The following is a 19,127-nucleotide window of genomic DNA, read 5'->3' as shown; positions in this document are numbered from 1 at the left end:
TAAACATGACATTGCCCCTGGAGATATTCACCACAGAATCTACGATCTTACAAAGGTCAAAGGCCTAAAACATAAGTCAGAGAATGAAAATACTACTTTGCTATCAAAAGGCTAAACTCACAGAACAGAAGAATTAAGAAAAGAAAAAGACCACCGGATCAAAACAGTTAGGAAATGAAATATTAAACAAATATGAAACTGACCACTGGTGCTTCCTGTGTGCTGAAGGCTGGCTCAGTATTACCTAGTGTACTCCCAGTCCACTCTTACCGGCCGGGGAGAAATACTTGGGTGATCTCATAAAGCAAAGTACATTAATGAACTGGAAAAGCAATTTTCCCTTTTTGAAAGGGGTGGTTGAAAGATTGCATGCTTTAAGGAAAAATACTTAGGGTTGGTATACTTTGCTCTACAGATGTAGTCCAAATTTTCTTTCTCTCCTATTTCTCCTCTCTAAAAAGTATGTTTGAGGAAAGCCTCACAATAAAGTCTTAATTTTTAAAAAGTATGCATCAGAAAAAGAAGATTCTTCTATATTTGCACTAAGAAGATAAAGAAATCATGATTTTTCAAAAGTATTTTACATATTTATTTGGTAGAGAGAGAGGACAAGCAGGGGGAGTGGTGGCAGAGGGAGAAGCAGACTCCCTGCTGAGCAGGGAGCCTGATGTGGGGCTCGATCCTGGGACCCTGGGATCATGACCTGAGCGACCCAGGTGTCCCAAGAAATTTTGATTTTCAATTGTAAGGTATAACTTGATTTTTATTTATTTATTTATTTATTTTTAAAAGATTTTATTTATTTATCAGAGAGAGAGAGGAAGAGAGAGCGAGCACAGGCATACAGAGTGGCAGGCAGAGGCAGAGGGAGAAGCAGGCTCCCTGCTGAGCAAGGAGCCCGATGTGGGACTCGATCCCAGGACTCTGGGATCATGACCTGAGCCGAAGGCAGCTGCTTAACCAACTGAGCCACCCAGGCGTCCCATAACTTGATTTTTAAAAATCAAGTTTATAACAAAGAAATTTAAAAAGGGAGGTGACAAGTGAACAATTTTTTTTTTTTTAAGATTTTATTTATTTATTTGACAGACAGAGATCACAAGTAGGCAGAGAGGCAGGCAGAGAGAGAGAGGAAGGGAAGCAGGCTCCCCGCTGAGCAGAGAGCCCGATGCGGGGTTCGATCCCAGGACCCTGGGATCATGACCTGAGCCGAAGGCAGCAGCTTTAACCCACTGAGCCACCCAGGCGCCCCACAAGTGAACAATTTTATTTCCATAATTCTTAGTGACAATTCTAATATAAAAAGTTCATTACTGGGGCACCGGGGTGGCTCAGTCAGTTAAGCATCTGCCTTTGGCTCAGTTCATAATCCCAGGGTTCTCGGATTGAGCCCCATATCAGGCTTCTTGCTCAGCAGCCTGCTTCTCCTTCTCTCTCTGCTGCTCCCCCCTGCTTGTGCTCTGTCAAATAAATAAATAAAATCTTTAAAAAATAAAAAGTTTGTTATTAAAGCTCTTGGCCAGCTCAGTAAGTACAGTTTGCAACTCTTGATCTAGGGTTCTAAGTTCAACCCCTACATTGGGTGTAGAGATTACTTTAAAATCTTTAAAAAAAAAAATTAATTATTCAACTTTTAAAAAACTTTATTACACTGCAGAGTTGTTTGGTTCTTAAAGTTATTTTGACTCATTAGAAAGGTACGTAACTCTTATGACTTTGCTAAATCAAACGTGATTGGGAAATAATGGCCTAGTAGTTTAAAGGACTGATTCAAGAATTCAAAAGATTCGGATTCTGGTCTCAGCCTGTCTCTACCAGCTCTAGAGTCTTGAATAAATTACTTAATGTACTATGCCTTAAGTTTCATCATGAAAAAAGTGAGGGTAATTAAAAGCCACCCTATATAATTCTGAGGATGAAACAGAACAAATCCTAATGTACAAGATGTTACTTCATACTTTTAAAATCATTCTGTGAGACGACCAAACTTTAACAACAAAGCTGGAATAAAAGTGTCATGCAGCTTATTCTCCAAGGTTATTGGGGGAGGAGGGATCGGCTCTGTCACACTAAAATGCTGTGTGGGTACGGTACAGCGGAGGGATGTTCACTTCTAGACAATGTTGAAGACTTGAGTAGAGTTCTGGTCCAGGGGCTTAGTAGGCAGGCCTGTGAACGCCTAAGAATCTTCCTCCATGACCCGAAGTCTTGAATCTATCACAAAATACAGTCCGTAGAAAATTCTATATAACACAGCTTGATGATTTTTTTACATTTTTGAGGCATCTGGCTTGTTTGCAGTCAGTTAAGTGTCTGCCTTCAGCTCAGGTCATGATCCCAGGGTCTTGGGATCAAGCCCTGCATCAGGCTTCCTGTTCAGTGGGGACCCTGCCTCTCCCTCCGCCTATTGCTCCTCATGCTTGTGCTCCCTCTCTCTCAAATAAATAAAATCTTTTAAAAAAAAAAATTTTTTTTTTTTTAAGATTTTATTTATTTATTTGACAGACAGAGATCACAAGTAGGCAGAGAGGCAGGCAGAGAGAGAGGAAGGGAAGCAGGCTCCCTGCTGAGCAGAGAGCCCGATTCGGGACTCGATCCCAGGACCCTGGGATCATGACCTGAGCTGAAGGCAGTGGCTTAACCCACTGAGCCACCCAGGCACCCCCCCCCCCCAAATTTTTTTTTAAGTAATCTCCACACCCAGTGGGGGGCTCAAACTCACAAGCCCAAGATCAAGAGTCATGTGCTCTACCAACTGAGCCAGACAGGCATCCCAAATAACATATTTAATAGGCAGAAGACACAAGCGTGTTATGAAATACTTACAAGAACTTCATAGTCAGGGATGGTATGGGTTCCAAGCCCTGCCCTATCAAAAGTTACTCTGTAAGTAGCATTAAAAGTATCCACAGCATCTATTTGTCCAGTGAAGAGACCATCGTGAACACCACGTAATCGAGCTGGGAAAAGAACCAAAAGGCATTAAGATATTTGGAAGACACAACAAATTGTCAAATATAAGACTGCTCCAAGCATGTAATTTAAAATGTAGAAAGAGGGCGCCTGGGTGGCTCAGCTGGTTAAGCGACTGCCTTCAGCTCAGGTTATGATCCCGGAGTTTCAGGATCGAATCCCGCATCAGGCTCCCAGCTCCATGGGGAGTCTGGGTCTCCCTCTAACCTTCTCCTTGCTCATGCTGTCTCTCACTCAGACAAATAAATAAAATCTTTAAAAAAAATGTAGAAAGTATAGTATTATTGTTTATTCTAATTTCAAAAAACACATGTACTTCATTTTAGGTTTAGAGAAACAACCAAAATTTTCAAACTACAACTACAAATGATGATCACAGGGTGCCTGGGTGACTCAGTTGGTTAAGTAACTGCCTTCGGCTCAGATCATGGTCCCAGAGTCCTGCGATTGAGTCCCACATCGGGCTCCCAGCTCCATGGTGAGTCTGCTTCTCCCTCTGAACTCCCCTCTCATGCTCTCTCTCACTCTGTCTCTCTCTCTCAAATAAACAAAAATCTCAAAAAAAAGAAAAAAAAAGAATCTGCCTTTGGCTCAGGTCATGACCCCAGGGTCCTGGGATAGAGTCCCAAGTTGGGCTCCCTGCTCAGAGGGGAATCTGCTTGTCCCTTTCCCTCTGCCTGCCGCTCCCTCTGCTTGTGCTGTCAAATAAATAAATAAAATCTTAAAAAAAAAAATGATGATCGGGGTGCCTGGGTGGCTCAGTCAGTTAAGTGTCTGCCTTCAGCTTAGGTCATGATCCCAGGGTCTTGGGGTCAAGCCCCATGTCAAACTCCCTGCCCAGCTGGTAATCTGTTCCTCCCTCTCCCTCTGGCCTGTCCCCCATTCATGCTTTCTCCCGTGCTCACTCTCTCTCAAATAAATAAATAAAATCTTAAATAAATAAAAACAAATTTTTAAAAATGATGATCATGGGTGCCTGGGTGGCTCTGGGTTAAGCTGCTGCCTTCGGCTCAGGTCATGATCTCAGGGTCCTGGGATTGAGTCCCGCGTCGGGCTCTTTGCTCAGCGGGGAGCATGCTTTCCTCTCTCCCTCTCTGCCTGCCTCTTTGTCTACTTGTGATCTCTCTCTGTCAAATAAATAAATAAAATCTTTAAAAAAAAATGATCGCTAATTTGATGTATGAATGAGATCATATATCTACCAGGGGAAATTTTATTTTATTTTATTTTATTTTAAAGATTTTATTTATTTATCTGACAGAGAGAAATCACAAGTAGGCAGAGAGGCAGGCAGAGAGAGGGGAGGAAGCAGGCTCCCTGCTGAGCAGAGAGCCCGACGCGGGGCTCTATCCCAGGACCCTGAGATCATGACCCGAGCCGAAGGCAGCGGCTTAACCCACTGAGCCACCCAGGCGCCCCGGGAAATTTTATTTTTAAAGATTTAAAGCCACATAGGTACATAAGGGGAAAATACTTATAAATCGTTGCTTTAAACCTGAAATTGAAGAAAAAAAAAGTCAACAGAAGAACTTTGATTATTATACTCAAGTGAAACACTAGGAACAGTTCAACTACCGAAAAAGACCAGGATGATGACCAGGCCTCAGACTGGGATCCTCAGAAAGGCCTGCCTGCAAGGTTGGCATCTGGGACCTTGAATTTCAGGAGTGCTCCCACTGTCCTCATACTAACAGAGGTGGTGTACTGCACCTTGGCTGAGATTGTCGAAGACAACCACTGCAGGGTTCTGGAAATGGACCAAATGCAAAAAACAATTATGGAAACTGGGGGTTTTGGAGGGGAGGGGGTTGGGGGTTGGGTGAGCCTGGTGGTGGGTATTATGGAGGGCACGTATTGCATGGAGTACTGGGGGTGGTGCATTAACAATGAATTTTGGAACACTGAAAAAATAAAGTGAAAAAGAAAAACACCCAATTACGTAACATTTACTGTTAGGGCGTCTGGGTGGCTCAGTTGGTTGGGTATCCAACTCTTGAATTTGGCTCAGGTCATGGTCTCGGGGTTATGGGATCAAGCCCTGCTGTGTCAGGCTCCATGCTCAGCACAGAGTCTGCTTCTCTCCCTCTCCCTCTGCCCCTCCCCTCATACTGTCTCTCAAAGAAACAAATAAATCTTGAAAGGAAAAAAAAAAAAAAAAGAAATGTTTACTGTTAAAAAGTTGCTAAAGCTTCAGGTAAGGACAGGGGAAAGTCAGTGGCCTTTCTGCCTGTAGCTTTTCACATCCTCACCATCACCACTCCCTTGGTTGGTAGGAATCATTTTACTAGTGAATGGCTGTGACTGCCAGAGGGGGGCAAACTCAATGCGGACCAATGGGTAATACCTGTAACCCTGCCAGTTAAAAGTGGTAAACTCGATCAGGAGAGAGTAAGAGAGGCCCCCAGTTCTGTAAGCCCAAGGTATAGTCCTGGCTGAAGTGAATGACAGAACAGGGAGATCCTAGAAACTAAAGAGCCATAAAAGGCCAAAAGCTCTCCGTAAATCCCTAGCTCACTGGAAAACTATGTGAATGGGTAGAGAAGATGTAAGCAAGCCCAGTAAAAAGTAAAAGCTAAGGTTCACTTGAAAACTGACAGCAACTTTGTATCCCAACGCATACATGGATGGATCTGAGGCCTTTCTTATTAAGATGCTTGAGCACAACCTCTGCCCAAGTCACTGGTTGGTCACTAAGTTCTGTGGACACAGGTGCAACTCCTAGGAAGCCAAGCTTAAAAATATAAGAATAAAAAAACCTGACCAGAGAACATCAGCAGTTGCACAAGTTATGAAAGCAAATACAACTATCAAAAAATTAGAAGGCAGAGTTACTATGATCATTATCTAAAATGTCAAAATTTTTTTTCTTTTTAAAGATTTAATTTTTATCGGGCTCTCTGCTCAGCGGGGAGCCTGCTTCCTTTCCTCTCTCTCTCTGCCTGCCTCTCTGCCTACTTGTGATCTGTCAAATAAATAAATAAATCTTTAAAAAAAATAAAGATTTTATTTATTTGACAGAGGGATAGAGAGAGAGAGCACAAGTAGGCAGAGCATCAGGCAGAGGAAGAGGGAGAAGCAGGCTCTCCACTGAGCAGGGAACCTGATGTGGGGCTCGATCCCAGGACCCTGGGATCATGAGGTGAGCCAAAGGCAGCTGCTTCACCAACTGGACCACCCAGGTGTCCCTAAAATGTCAAGTTTTCTACCAAAAATTATTAGACATGTAATGAAATAAAAAAGCATGACTCTTAATCAGGATAAAATGGGTATTAGGTAGAAATTGACAGAAATGATAGATTTAGCAAAGACTTCAAAAGTAGATACTAGGGTGCCTGGGTGGCTCCGTGGGTTAAGCCTCTGCCTTCGGCTCAGGTCATGATCTCAGGGTCCTGGAATCGAGTCCCGCATCAGGCTCTCCACTTGGCAGGGAGCATGCTTCCTCCTCAGGTCATGATCTCAGGGTCCTGGAATTGAGTCCCGCATCAGGCTCTCCACTTGGCAGGGAGCGTGCTTCCTCCTCTCTCTCTCTGTTTGCCTCTCTGCCTACTTGTGATCTCTCTCTTTGTCAAATAAATAAATAAATAAAATTTCAAAACAAAAAATAGATACTATATAAAAAAAGTAGATACTATAAATATGTTCAGAGAATTAAAAGAAAGATGACAATACTTGATAGGATATCTTGACAAATAGAACCTAGAAAATAATCAAATGAGAACTCTAGATATAAAGAGCAAATTTGAGATAGTAGAAGAATCACTGAATTTGGTTTCAAATAATGTATTGTAGAAGTCTGGATTATGATCTATTAATCAGAGACCAAGAGAAATTATTCAATCCAAAGAACAGAGAGAAAAAAGACTGGAAGAAAAAGAACAGAGCCTCAGACACCTACAGAAAGATATCAAGTTTCCAACATATTTGTAATGAAAGTCCCAAAAGACAGAAAGCAGAAAAAATATCAAGAATAAATGGCAAAAAATTTCCCATATTCGATTAAAAAATTAATCTACTGGGGCGCCTCGGTGGCAAAGGCAAAGGCCTTCAGCTCAGGTCATGATCACAGAGTCCTGGGATCGAGCCCCGCATTGGGCTCTCTGCTTAGCAGGAAGCCTGCTTCCTCCTCTCTCTCTCTGCCTGCCTCTTTGCCTACTTGTGATCTCTCTGTCAAATAAATAAATAAAATCTTAAAAAAAAAGAAAATAACAAGATGATTTTTAGGTATAACTTAAAAACTTTTGCTCACTGAAAACTACCATTAAAATAAATATGCAGGCGACATATTGGGAATAAATATTTCCGAAATGTTTATCTGAAAAATGACCTATATCTAGAAAATATAAAGAACTCTATAAGTTAATACTAAAAAGTCTGGTTCAAATAACGAGACAAAAGACTTGAATAGACACTTGCAAATAACCACATAAGAAAATATTCAACATCATCCGTCATTGGAAAAATGTAAATTGAAAGCGCAATGAAGTACCACTACACACACCCCAGAATGGCTAACGCTGAAACAACTAGTAACACCAAGTGTTGTCAAGGGTGTGGAGCTACATTAATTCCTGGGCTTTTTTGGTGGCATTGTGAAATGGTCTACCACTTTGGAGAAAAGTGTAGCTGTGTTTTACAAAATTAAGCTTATGCCTGCCCTTTGACCCAGCTGTTTTCCTCCAAGGCATTTACTTAAGAGAAGTGAAAACAGCTGTCCACAGAAGGATGGCTACATACTAGAATGTTCATAGCACCTTTGTTCATAATTTTAAAGCCCAAACCTGGAATCAACAACAGGGAAATGGATAGACATAAGATAATATTTTTTTAAATTTTTATTTATTTGACAGAGATCACAAGTAGGCAGAGAGGCAGGTAGAGAGAGAGAGGAGTAAGCAGGCTCCCTGCTGAGTAGAAAGCCCGATGTGGGGCTTGATCCCAGAACTCTGAGATCATGACCTGAGCTGAAGGCAGAGGCTTAACCCACCGAGCCACCCAGGCGCCCCTTATTCAAGTATTTTGAACATAAATATATAGAAATGCAATGATTTTTGAATATTGATTTTATATCCTTGCAGCTTTACTGAATTTACTAGTTCCAATAGTTTTGGGGTGGAGTCTTTAGGGTTTTCTCCAGATACAATCATTTCATTTGTAAACAGAGATCATTCTAATTCCTCCTTTCTGATTTGGATGCTTTTACTTCTTTTTCTTGCCCAACTGCTCTGGCTGGGACTTCTAGTACTATGCTGGTGAGAATGGTTACCCCTGTCTTATTCCTTATCTTATTTTTTTTTTTTAAAGATTTTATTTATTTGACAGAGAGAGATCACAAGTAGGCAGAGAGGCAGGCAGAGGGAGAGAGAGAGAGGTAAGCAGGCTCCCTGCCGAGCAGAGAGCCCGATGCGGGACTCGATCCCAGGACCCTGAGATCATGACCTGAGCCGAAGGCAGTGGCTTAACCCACTGAGCCACCCAGGCGCCCCTTATTCCTTATCTTAGAGGGAAAGCCCTTAACAGCTCCCTGTGGGTATGATGTTAGCTGTGGGTTTATGCTCTAGTTTCTTAAAATGTAAATTTAGACAGTTTTTAAAAACATATAAGCATTTAAAACTGTAGGTTTTTCTGTAACTACTGCTTTAGCTGTACCCCACAAATTTTTATGTTGTATTTTTATTATTTTTATATTAGAAGTATTTGCTATTTTCCCTTGAACTTCCTCTTTTTACTTAGGAGTTATTCAGAAGTAGAACATTTAGTTTCCAAATATTTGAGTGTCTTCAGGATTTTATTTTATTTTATTTATTTATTTATTTTAAGATTTTATTTATTTGACAGACAGAGATCACAAGTAGGCAGAGAGGCAGGCAGAGAGGCAGGCAGAGAGAGAGAGGAAGGGAAGTAGGCTCCCTGCTGAGCAGAGAGCCCGATGTGGGGCTCTATCCCAGGACCCTGAGACCATGACCTGAGCCCAAGGCAGAGGCTTAAGCCACTGAGCCACCCAGGGGCCCCTCTTCAGGATTTTATTGTTTAGCTAATTAAATTCTGCTGTGTTCAGAGAAATTCTATGTACGATTTCAATCTCTTAAAATGTACTCACATTGCCACCAGATGGTCTATTTTGACAAATCATGTGCATGTGTAAGGAATATGTATTCTATAGTTTTGGGGATTAGTGTTCAAAAATATCAATCGGATCTGGGTGCCTGGATGGCTCAGTTGGTTAAGCTTCTGCCTTCAGCACAGGTCAAGATCTCAGGGCCTCTTTGTCCCTCCTCTCTCTCTCTCTCAAATAAATAAAATAAAATCTTTAAAAAAATATATCAGTTGGATCATCAAAATTGACAGTGTTTCTCAGATTCTCTGTATTTGTACTGGTTTCTTTTCCTCTTCTCAGTTACTAGTAGAGAGGTGTTAAAATCTACAACTATGACTGCTGATTTGTATATGGCCTCCTTTAGTTGTCTCAGTTTTTGCTTTAAGTATTTTAAAGTTCTGTTATGAAGGACTTATTAATGAATGTATATTAGGAATGTTGCATTTTTCTGAATTGACCTTTTTATCATTATCAAATATTCCTCTCTCTCTGGTAATACTCCTTGTCTTGAAATCTATTTTGTCTAACATTATAGCCAGTTCAGCTCTCTATGGTCAATATCTGCATGCCTATCTTTTTCACTTTTAGATTTTGCTTTTAAATTATCAATTTTAGATTTTAAGTCTAATTCTTTTTTTTTTTTTAAAGATTTTTATTTATTTATTTGACAGAGATCACAAGTAGGCAAAGAGGCAGGCAGAGATAGAGGAAGGGAAGCAGGCTCCCTGCTGAGCAGAGTGTGATGCGGGGTTCTATCCCAGGACCCTGAAATCATGACCTGAGCCGAAGGCAGAGGCTTTAACCCACTGAGCCACGCAGGCGCCCCTTTAAGTATAATTCTTAAAGATAGCATACTGTTAGACAATTTTAAAAAAGATTTTATTCATTTATTTGAGAGAGAGAGTGAGCGAGCAAGAGAGAGAGCATAAGCAAGGGGAGCACCAGGCAGAGGGAAAGCGAGAAGAAGGCTCCCCGCTTAGCAGAGAGCCTGATACAAGGCTTGATCCTAGGACCCTGGGATCACGATCTGAGCAGAAGGCAGACACTTAACCAACTTTGTCACCCGGGCATCCCAGGCATTTCTTTTTTTAAAAAATCTAGTCTGATAATCTCTACTTTTCTAGTACAGTGCTTAGTTCACTGACATTTAATATAATGAAAATAGGACCACACTTGAGTCTACCTTCTTGCTGTTTATTTTCTATTTATGCCATGGTGTTTGTTCCCCTGTACTTTCTTTCCTATTGTCTTTTCATTTATTTATTAGAATTTCAAAATTAACTTCTCTGTTGGCTTTCTAAGTATGCGTCTTAGCATTTTTTTTTAAAAAGTAGGTCCTGCCTGGGTGGCTCAGTTGGTTAAGCAACGGACCCTTGAGTTTGGCTCAGGTCATGATCTCAAACCCCATGTCTGACTCCCTGCTGGGTGTGAAGCCTGCTTGGGATTCTCTCCGCCCTTCTCCCTCTGCCCCTCCCCCTGCTCACTCTCTCTCTCTCTAAAGAAAAAAAAAAAAACCCTCCTTCTACTAGTTCTCAAAGTATAGCCCCACACCAGCAGCATCAATATCACTTGGAATCTTGTTAAAATGCAAATTCTCAGGCCCTACCCCTGACCTTCTGAATTAGAAACTTGGTGGGAGGAAGGGGTCTGGCAATCTGTGTTTCATCCACCCCTCCAGGTAATTCTGATGCACCCTGAAGGTTTTTTGGGGTTTTTTTTTTTTTTTTAAGATTTTATCTATTTATTTGAGGGACGGAGATCACAGAGAAGCAGGCAGAGAGAGGAGGAAGCAAGTTCCCTGCTGAGCAGAGAGCCCAATGCGGGGCTCGATCCCAGGACCCCGAGATCATGACCTGAGCCGAATGCAGAGGCTTTAACCCACTGAGCCACCCAGGTGCCCCCACCCTGAAGGTTTTGAACCTCAATACTCTACAGATCAGAATACCAATCTTTACCTACTACGGTCTATTCACAGTCAATATTGTATGCTCTCATAACAAATTCAAGAACCTTGCAACACGACTGTTCCATTTTACATATGTGCCATTTTCCGTACAAAATTTCTTCTCCTCTCTGTAGATTTGAGATTCCATCTGGTATCATTTCCCTTCAATCTGAAAAATATCTTTTGGCATTACTTTTGGCATATTTTTTTATGTAAAGTCAGCTACCATTCATAAGTTTTCCTCTTATGTAATATGTTGCTTTTCTATGACTGCTTTCAGATTTTCTTTGTAGTTTTTCTGTATGGTATCTTGGGGCTTTGCAAACATGTGGGTTATCTGGGTTGGGTTCAGAGTATCTTGGATCTGTATCTTTTAAAAAATTAAATGTGGGAATATTTTATCCTTTGTCTTTTTCTGTTTGTTTCCCTGTGCCATGTGTCTCTCCTCTCCTTTTAGGAACTCTATACATCTGTGAAATTGCTTAACATTGTCCCAGAGGCCTCTGAGGCTCTACCACAGTTTTTCCCAGTTTTGTCTGCTGTTCTCACAGTGGGATAATTTCTAGGGATGTATTCTCAGGTTCACTCACTCTGCTTTTACTATTTCTGATCTGTTTTGAAGCCCATTAAGAATTTTTCTTTTCAGGTACTATACTTTTCACTTCTAAATTTGTTATACCTAAATAATTCCTCTTTATCTCTGAGATTTCTCCACTCATTATGACCACATTTATATTAAGTTCATAACAAGCATTTTTTTAAAAGATTTTATTTATTTGACAGAGAGATCACAAGTAGGCAGGGAGGCAGGCAGAGAGAGAGGAGGAAGCAGGCTCTCCCCAGAGCAGAGAGCCCAAAGTGGGGCTCGATCCCAGGACCCTGGAATCATGACCTGAGCTGAAGGCAGAGGCTTTAACCCACTGAGCCACCCAGGCGCCCCCATAACAAACATTTTGAAGCCACTGCTATTTCCAATATCTCAGCCATCTCAGCATCGAATTCTACTGATGGCTTTTTGACTACAGAACCTGTGTTCGTGTTCCTACATAGGTTTAATAATATTGTATTGCATGCTAGACAGTATGCTTAAGTTCTTCTGGTAGAAAAAAATTACTGGCAGATTTCTTTTGGCCCTGCCATGCTTCCTCTTATTATTATTCTGTTTCAGTTATAAACTAAATTTAGACCATCTTTCCTCCATAATGAGGTCTTTGAATTTCATATAATTTTCATGTGTCACAAAATATTATTACTGGGATTTTTTTTCTTCAGCCATGGGTGGCTCAGTCTGTTAAGCATTTGCCTTTGGCTCACATCATGATCTCAGGGTCCTGGGATTGAGCCCTGAGTTGGGCTCCCTGATCACAGGGAACCTACTCTCTCTCCTCCCTGCTTGTGCTCTCTAAATAAATAAATAAATAAATAAGTAAAATTTTTAAAATAAAAATGCAAAAATCATTCTTTTTTTAAAAATTAGTTTTTGTTTTTTTTTTAAAGATTTTAATTATTTGAGAGAGAGAGAGAAAGCAGGAGAAGTGGCGGGTCAGGGGGAGAAGCAGACTCTCTGCTGAGCAGGGAGCCCGATGTGGGACTTGATCCCAGGACTCCAGGATCAAGATCCGAGCCGAAGGCAGTCGCTTAACCAACTGAGCCATTCAGTTGTTTTTTTTCTTAAAAAAAAAAAAAAAAAAAAAAAGAAAAGAAAAAAAGAAAGGAAAAAAAAGATTTTATTTATTTGAGAGACAGTGTGTGTGCATGAGCATGGAGAAGAGCAGAGGGAGAGGGAGAGGGAAAAGCAGACTCCCCTCTGAGCAGTGAGCCTGATGTGGGCTTGATCCAAGGACCCTGAGAGCATGACCTGAGCCAAAGGCAGATGCTTAACCGACTGAGCCACCCAGGTGCCCCAAACTCTTCTCATATATATTTTTTAAGATTTTATTTATTTATTTGAGAGAGCAAGTGAGAGAGAGAGTATAACAAGCAGAGTAAGGGGCAGAGGGAGAAGCAGACTCTCCACCAAGGGGGAGCCAGACATGGGGCTTTAACCTGGGACTCCAGGATCATGACCCGAGCCAAAGGCAGAGGCTTAACTGAGCAACCCAGGCACACCCTTTCCTCATATCTTGATACATCCTGTCCAACCTATTCTCCATTACAATGAGAATACCTACTTATAGACCCTCCATAAAACTGCCAGTCCTTAAAATTCTTAAACAATTAACTTTTATGTCATTCTATGCATTCCGACACCTCTCTGATTTGTAGTTGTACTATAGACTTTATATCTGTACTTGTTTGTATGGTGTGGGTTTTTTTATTATTTTTTAAAAAGATTTTATTTATTTATTTAACAGACAGAGATTACAAGTAGGCAGAGAGGCAGGCAGGGGAGGGGGGAGAGCAGAGAGCCTGATGCGGGGCTCGATCTCAGGACCCTGAGATAATGACCTGAGCCGAAGGCAGAGGCTTAACCCACTGAGCCACCCAGGTGCCCCTATATGGTGTTTTAGAACTAATGTATCTTTTCAAGTCTACAATCTCCCCCTCACTTAATTTCTAATCTCATCCCCAGATTAATTTTATTGACAGAGAGATCATCTATAACTTCTGCACATGGTTAAGCCTGTCATGGTAAGTTATGACCAAATCTATTCTTCTCTTTTCTACCTGGATTTCATGTGCAAAATACAGTCTCCTCTCTTTTGTCTGCCTTTTCTCTTAATTACCCATTTTTATAATATAATAGAAACATGTACCACTTTTATAACCAGGCAAAGTGATATTAATATGTAACTCAAGGTTACCTTTCCTCCAGAAAATATTCTTTGATAAATCCAACCATTGTTTAATCCCTTTCAGTGCAGTTACCAATCTACCTATTCACTTAACACCTTGTTATTTCCTGTGTTACATAAATTGTAATTTTAGTTTACTAAATTATTAAGGCTTAACTTACACTTGAAGTTTTGGTGGTACTTTCCTTCCACATCATAACTGAACAGAACAGAAAGACTCACATCTATGAGTTGACAGAATTTACACCCTTAAATTAAAATGCTGAGCAAACTACCTACTGAATTATTACTATTCAGTCATTAGAAATGGACTATCCCTAAACCCAAAGAGCACAAAAACAACGGTATTTGTGAGGTAACTGTTTAAGATTGGTTAGAAAAGAAATGATGTGAAAGCAAAAGACAGGACAATTTAAAATTTTAGAAATTCAAACAATGTCTAGCCATGCTTATTCCAGTGAATTTAAAATTTCATCTTTGTGGCAGTTTGCTTTAGTTTACGTTGTAGTAGACATTGCTTTGAACCAGTACACTTTCTCCCAAGCAGCTTAAAAACCAGATGCCACAGATGAAGAAATAATAACTTCTACAGTACATTGCTATAGAACTACAGTTTAAGCTTTTATTTTTTTTTTAAGATTTTATTTATTTATTTGACAGACAGAGATCACAAGTAGGCAGAGAGACAGGCGCCAAGCAGAGAGCCCAATGTGGGGCTCTATCCCAGGACCCCGAGACCATGACCTGAGCCGAAGGCAGAGGCTTAAACCACTGAGCCACCCAGGATCCCAAGTTTAAGTTTTTAAAATTTAAAAGCTATTTGTCTAGTGGTTATCTAGTAGTTATCTTGGTGAAAAATTATAGAGCAAAATGGTAATGAGGTTATGTTCACTTACCTGTAACTTTGGTTCCGATAACCAGGGGTAAAGGAATTTCATCTGGGAGATCTTTGAATTGGGAAACATCTGCAACTTTCCTTTGTTGTAAGAGCCTTATTTTCTGTCGTTTCTGTTTTAAGGCTGATCTCTCTTCCTCAAAAAATGCAGAAGAACATCTAGAATAAATTAAAATCATATAAACTGATAACTATCCTATACAAAAACTTGAAATCAGGGGGCCCCCAGGTGACAAGTCAGTTGAGCATCTGACTCTTAGTTTTGGCTCAGGTCATGCATGATCTCAGAGTCGTGAGATCAAGGCCCAGGTCAGACTCCGAGCTCGGCAAGGGGTCTACTAAAATTTCTCTCTCCCTCTGCCCCATCGCACACTCACTCGCATTCTCTCTCTCTCAAAAGTGAATAAATCTTTAAAAAAAAAAAAAAAACAAAACAAAATACAAAATTTGAAATCAGACCACCCATCTCACCATTCCCTCTTTTCCTCTCTTTCGAGTAATATATTTAAGAATGAGTTCTTAGAAATAATAATTGTTTCCCTTCAAAGTAAATTATATCTTTTTAAAAATGGGACTTTGCAAGACTTAAAGAGTTATAAGCAAGTCTACATTATCCTTTGTTCACCATTCTTTGACAACACTGCATCTGGATCCCAGGTCTCCTCCTGGGATGAAGTTCAATTATAATATTCTGTTCAGAAGAACATGGTATTTTCCCTGTGACCCAGTGAGCACACCAATAAAGAACTAAAGATGAGGCTTACTTCTGTGTAAATGTTTAACCATACTTCCTGCCTTAAAGCATAAATACTGAATTTACTCTTATCTTTAGGGCCTATCTTACTTCTATTTTCAAATACTGGGATGAACCAACGTAACTTAAACATAGCTTCGTGCCACAAAATATATATCTGTAAAACCATCATCACAGACAAGATAATGAACACCTGAAAACATCAATCATTCCCCAAAGTTTCCTTGTGGCACTTTATTATCCTTCCTTCACAATCCTCCCACTTCTATATCTCCACTTGCTCAAGCAATCACTAAGTTGCTTTCTGTCATTATAGCTTCTATCTTCTAAAATTTTACATAAACAATATCATCTAGTATGACTTCTTCTGTCAGGCTTCTTTCACTCAGCATAATTATTCTAAGATTAATCCATTTTGTCACATGCATCAATGGTTCATTCTTTTTATTGGAGAATAGTAACCTTTTCTTTGAATGTGTCATAATTTGTTTACCCATTCTCCTACTGGTAGACATTTGTGTTGTTTCCAGTTTGGGGTCATTACAACAAAGTTGATATGAACATTTCTGTATAGGTTTTTGTATAAACATATGCTTTAATTTCTCTTAACTAAATACCTAGAAATAGAATGGCTAGGTCATATGGTCAGAGCATGTTTAACCTTTTAAGAAACCAAAGAAGCCAAATATTACCAAAGACGATATACAGATGACAAGCCACTTTGATGCTCACCACACTATGTCATTAGGAAAATATAAATAAAGTGAGACATTACTACAAATCTATTAGAATGACCAAAATCTAGAACACAGACAACACCAAATGTTGGCAAGGATGTGGAACAACAGAAACTCTTGTTCATTCTCATGGGAATGCAAAATGGCATGGACACCTTAGAAAATAGTTTTGTGGTTTCTTTTTTTTTTTTTTTTATTTGACGGAGAGAGAGATCACAAGTAGGCAGAGAGGCAGGCAGAGAGAGAGGAAGGGAAGCAGGCTCCCTGCTGAGCAGATAGCCCGATGTGGGGCTCGATCCCAGGACTCCGGGATCATGACCTGAGCCGAAGGCAGAGGCTTTAACCCACTGAGCCACCTAGGCGCCCCAGTTTTGTGGTTTCTTATAAAACTATACATAGTCTTATCACACAATCCAGCAACCATACTCTTTGGTATCTACCCAGATGAGCTACAAACTTATGTCCACACCAAAACCTTAACATGGATGTTTACACCAGTTTACTCATAACTGGCAAAACTTCGAAGCAACCAAGATGTCTCTTAGTAAGTGAGTGGATTAAAAAAAATACAGGAGTATATTCAGACAATGGAATATTATTCAGCGCTAAAAAGGATGAACTATCAAGCCATGAAAAGATACAGAGGAACCTGAAATGCATATTACTAAGTGAAAGAGGCCAGTCTGAAAAGGCCACATATGGTATGATTCCAACATATGACATTCTGGAAAATGCAAAACTCTGGAGACAGTCAAAATGATCAGCAATTGCCAGGAGTTGGGGCCCTAGGGAGAGGAAGGAATAAGTGGAGCACAAAAGATTATCAGAGCAGTAAAAATACTGTATATGACATTATAATGATAGATATATGTCATTATACATTTTTCAAAACCCACAGATACAAAACCAAGAGTAAACCCTAATGTAAACCATGGATTTGGGGGATTATGATAAACTGATATAGACTCAACAACTTTCACAATGTATTACTGTGGTGGAACATACCGATAAGGGGAAGGCTGTGCATCTCTGAGGGCAGAGAGTATATAAGAAATCTCTCTATCTTTCTCTCAATTTTGTTGTGAACCTAAAATTCTCTAAAAAAAATTGACTGAGCCACCCAGGTGCCCTTAATCTTGTAACTTTTAGACATTATGGGTTCATTTGCATTTTTCTATTGACCAAATGTTGACTACCTTCTCTAGTATTTATTTGACATCCTGGGGGGCCTGGGTGGCTCAGTGGGTTGAAGCCTCTGCCTTCGGCTTGGGTCGTGATCCCGGGGTCCTGGGATCGAGCCCTGCGTCGAGCTCTCTGCTCAGCGGGGAGCCTGCTTCTCCCCTCTCTCTGCCTACCTCTCTGCCTGCTTGTCATCTGTCTGTCAAATAAATAAATAAAATCTTAAAAAAAAAAAAAGAATTTATTTGACATCCTTATATCTTTGTGAAGCATCCATTCAAATCATTTAGCAATTTGTTAATTGGGTTTATACTTTTCTGCATTTTTTTTCATTGACATGAAAATGACACCCAGCATTATATTAGTTTCGGGTGTACAACGTAAGGAGCTGACAATTTTTCTACACCATTCAATACTGACCACAATAAGTGCAGTCAACACCTGCCACCAGATGTTATTACAATATTATTGACTATTCCCTATGCTGTGCTTTCTTTTTTTCATTTCCATGAATTCTTCTTTTTTTTTTTTTTACAATTATTTATTTATTTGACAGAGAGAAAGATCACAAGTAGGCAGACAGGCAGAGAGAGAGAGAGAGGAGGAAGCAGGCTCCCCACTGAGCAGAGAGCCCAATGTGGGCCTTGATCCCAAGACCCTGAGACCATGACCCAAGCTGAAGGCAGAGGCTTAACCCACTGAGCCACCCAGGCACCCAAATTATTCTTTTTATAAACAGAATTTTATACCTTTTAATTCCCTGTACTTATTCACCTACCTCCCCTCAGGTAACCACCAGTTTGTGCTCTGTATTTAAGAGTTTTTTTGGGGGGGGGGGGGCACCTGGGTGGCTCAGTGGGTTAAGCCGCTGCCTTCGGCTCAGGTCATGATCTCAGGGTCCTGGGATCGAGTCCCGCATCGGGCTCTCTGCTCCGCAGGGAGCCTGCTTCCCTCTCTCTCTCTCTCTCTCTCTGCCTGCCTCTCTGCCTACTTGTGATCTCTCTCTGTCAAATAAATAAATAAATAATTTTTTAAAAAGAGGTTTTTTTGGTCCTTTTTTCCATTTTCTTTCTTTTTTTCTTTTTTAAAGATTTCATCTACCTATTTGACAGAGCAAGTGAGATAGCACAAGCAGGGGGAGCAGCAGAGGGAGAGCGAGAAGCAGGCTCCCCGCTGAGCAGAGAGCCCAATGCAGGGTTCGATCCCTGCGATCATGACCTGAGTCAGAGGCAGACACTCAACTGACTGAGCCACCCAGGTGCCCCTTTTCTTCTTTTTTTAGTTTCTATACATGAGTGAATCATAGGATTTTGTCTTTCGTTGTCTGACTTATTTCACTCAGCATAATACGCTCAAGATCCATCCGCGTTGTTGCAAATGGCAAGATTTCATTCTTTTTTATGGTAATATCCTGTGTGTGTGTGTGTGTGCAACACGCCCACGTTCTTGTAAATGAAGGAACTATTAAAAACAGCATCAGCAACGTCATGTGTTAATACAGAAATAAAATATTAGCAGTTCAATTAAAAGTTCTCCTTGCATTTCATCACTATCTGCAGAAATCATTAAAATTAAATTCTGTTTCTACTCGCCCAGGTCACGTTATATTTCCATGCCTTCCCTGGAGTTTTGCACCATCTAAAGTGAAAAAGTCTTGGGCACCTGGGTGGCTCAGTCAATAAGCATCTGCCTTCGCCTCAGGTCAGGATCTCAGGGTCCTGGGATGAAGCCCCACGTTGGGCTCCCTGCTTGGCG

At 40.6% G+C, this 19,127-nt stretch overlaps 1 protein-coding gene across 2 annotated transcripts in view; it reads right to left on the bottom strand.

The window, feature by feature from the left end:
• LIN9 (lin-9 DREAM MuvB core complex component) overlaps window positions 1–19,127 on the bottom strand; it is a 68,243-nt gene that overhangs the window by 22,933 nt on the left and 26,183 nt on the right. For both annotated transcript variants that reach the window (XM_047705373.1, XM_047705374.1), the window contains 2 exons: window positions 14,704–14,861; window positions 2,827–2,960 (listed from right to left, as the gene is read on the bottom strand). In XM_047705373.1, the coding sequence (XP_047561329.1) occupies window positions 2,827–2,960; window positions 14,704–14,861 (292 nt within the window). The remainder of the gene's footprint in view (window positions 1–2,826; window positions 2,961–14,703; window positions 14,862–19,127) is intronic.

Source organism: Lutra lutra, chromosome 15 (genome assembly GCF_902655055.1).
Source record: "Lutra lutra chromosome 15, mLutLut1.2, whole genome shotgun sequence".
NCBI lineage: Eukaryota > Metazoa > Chordata > Mammalia > Carnivora > Mustelidae > Lutra > Lutra lutra.
This window is presented reverse-complemented; position numbering and strand designations above follow the sequence as displayed.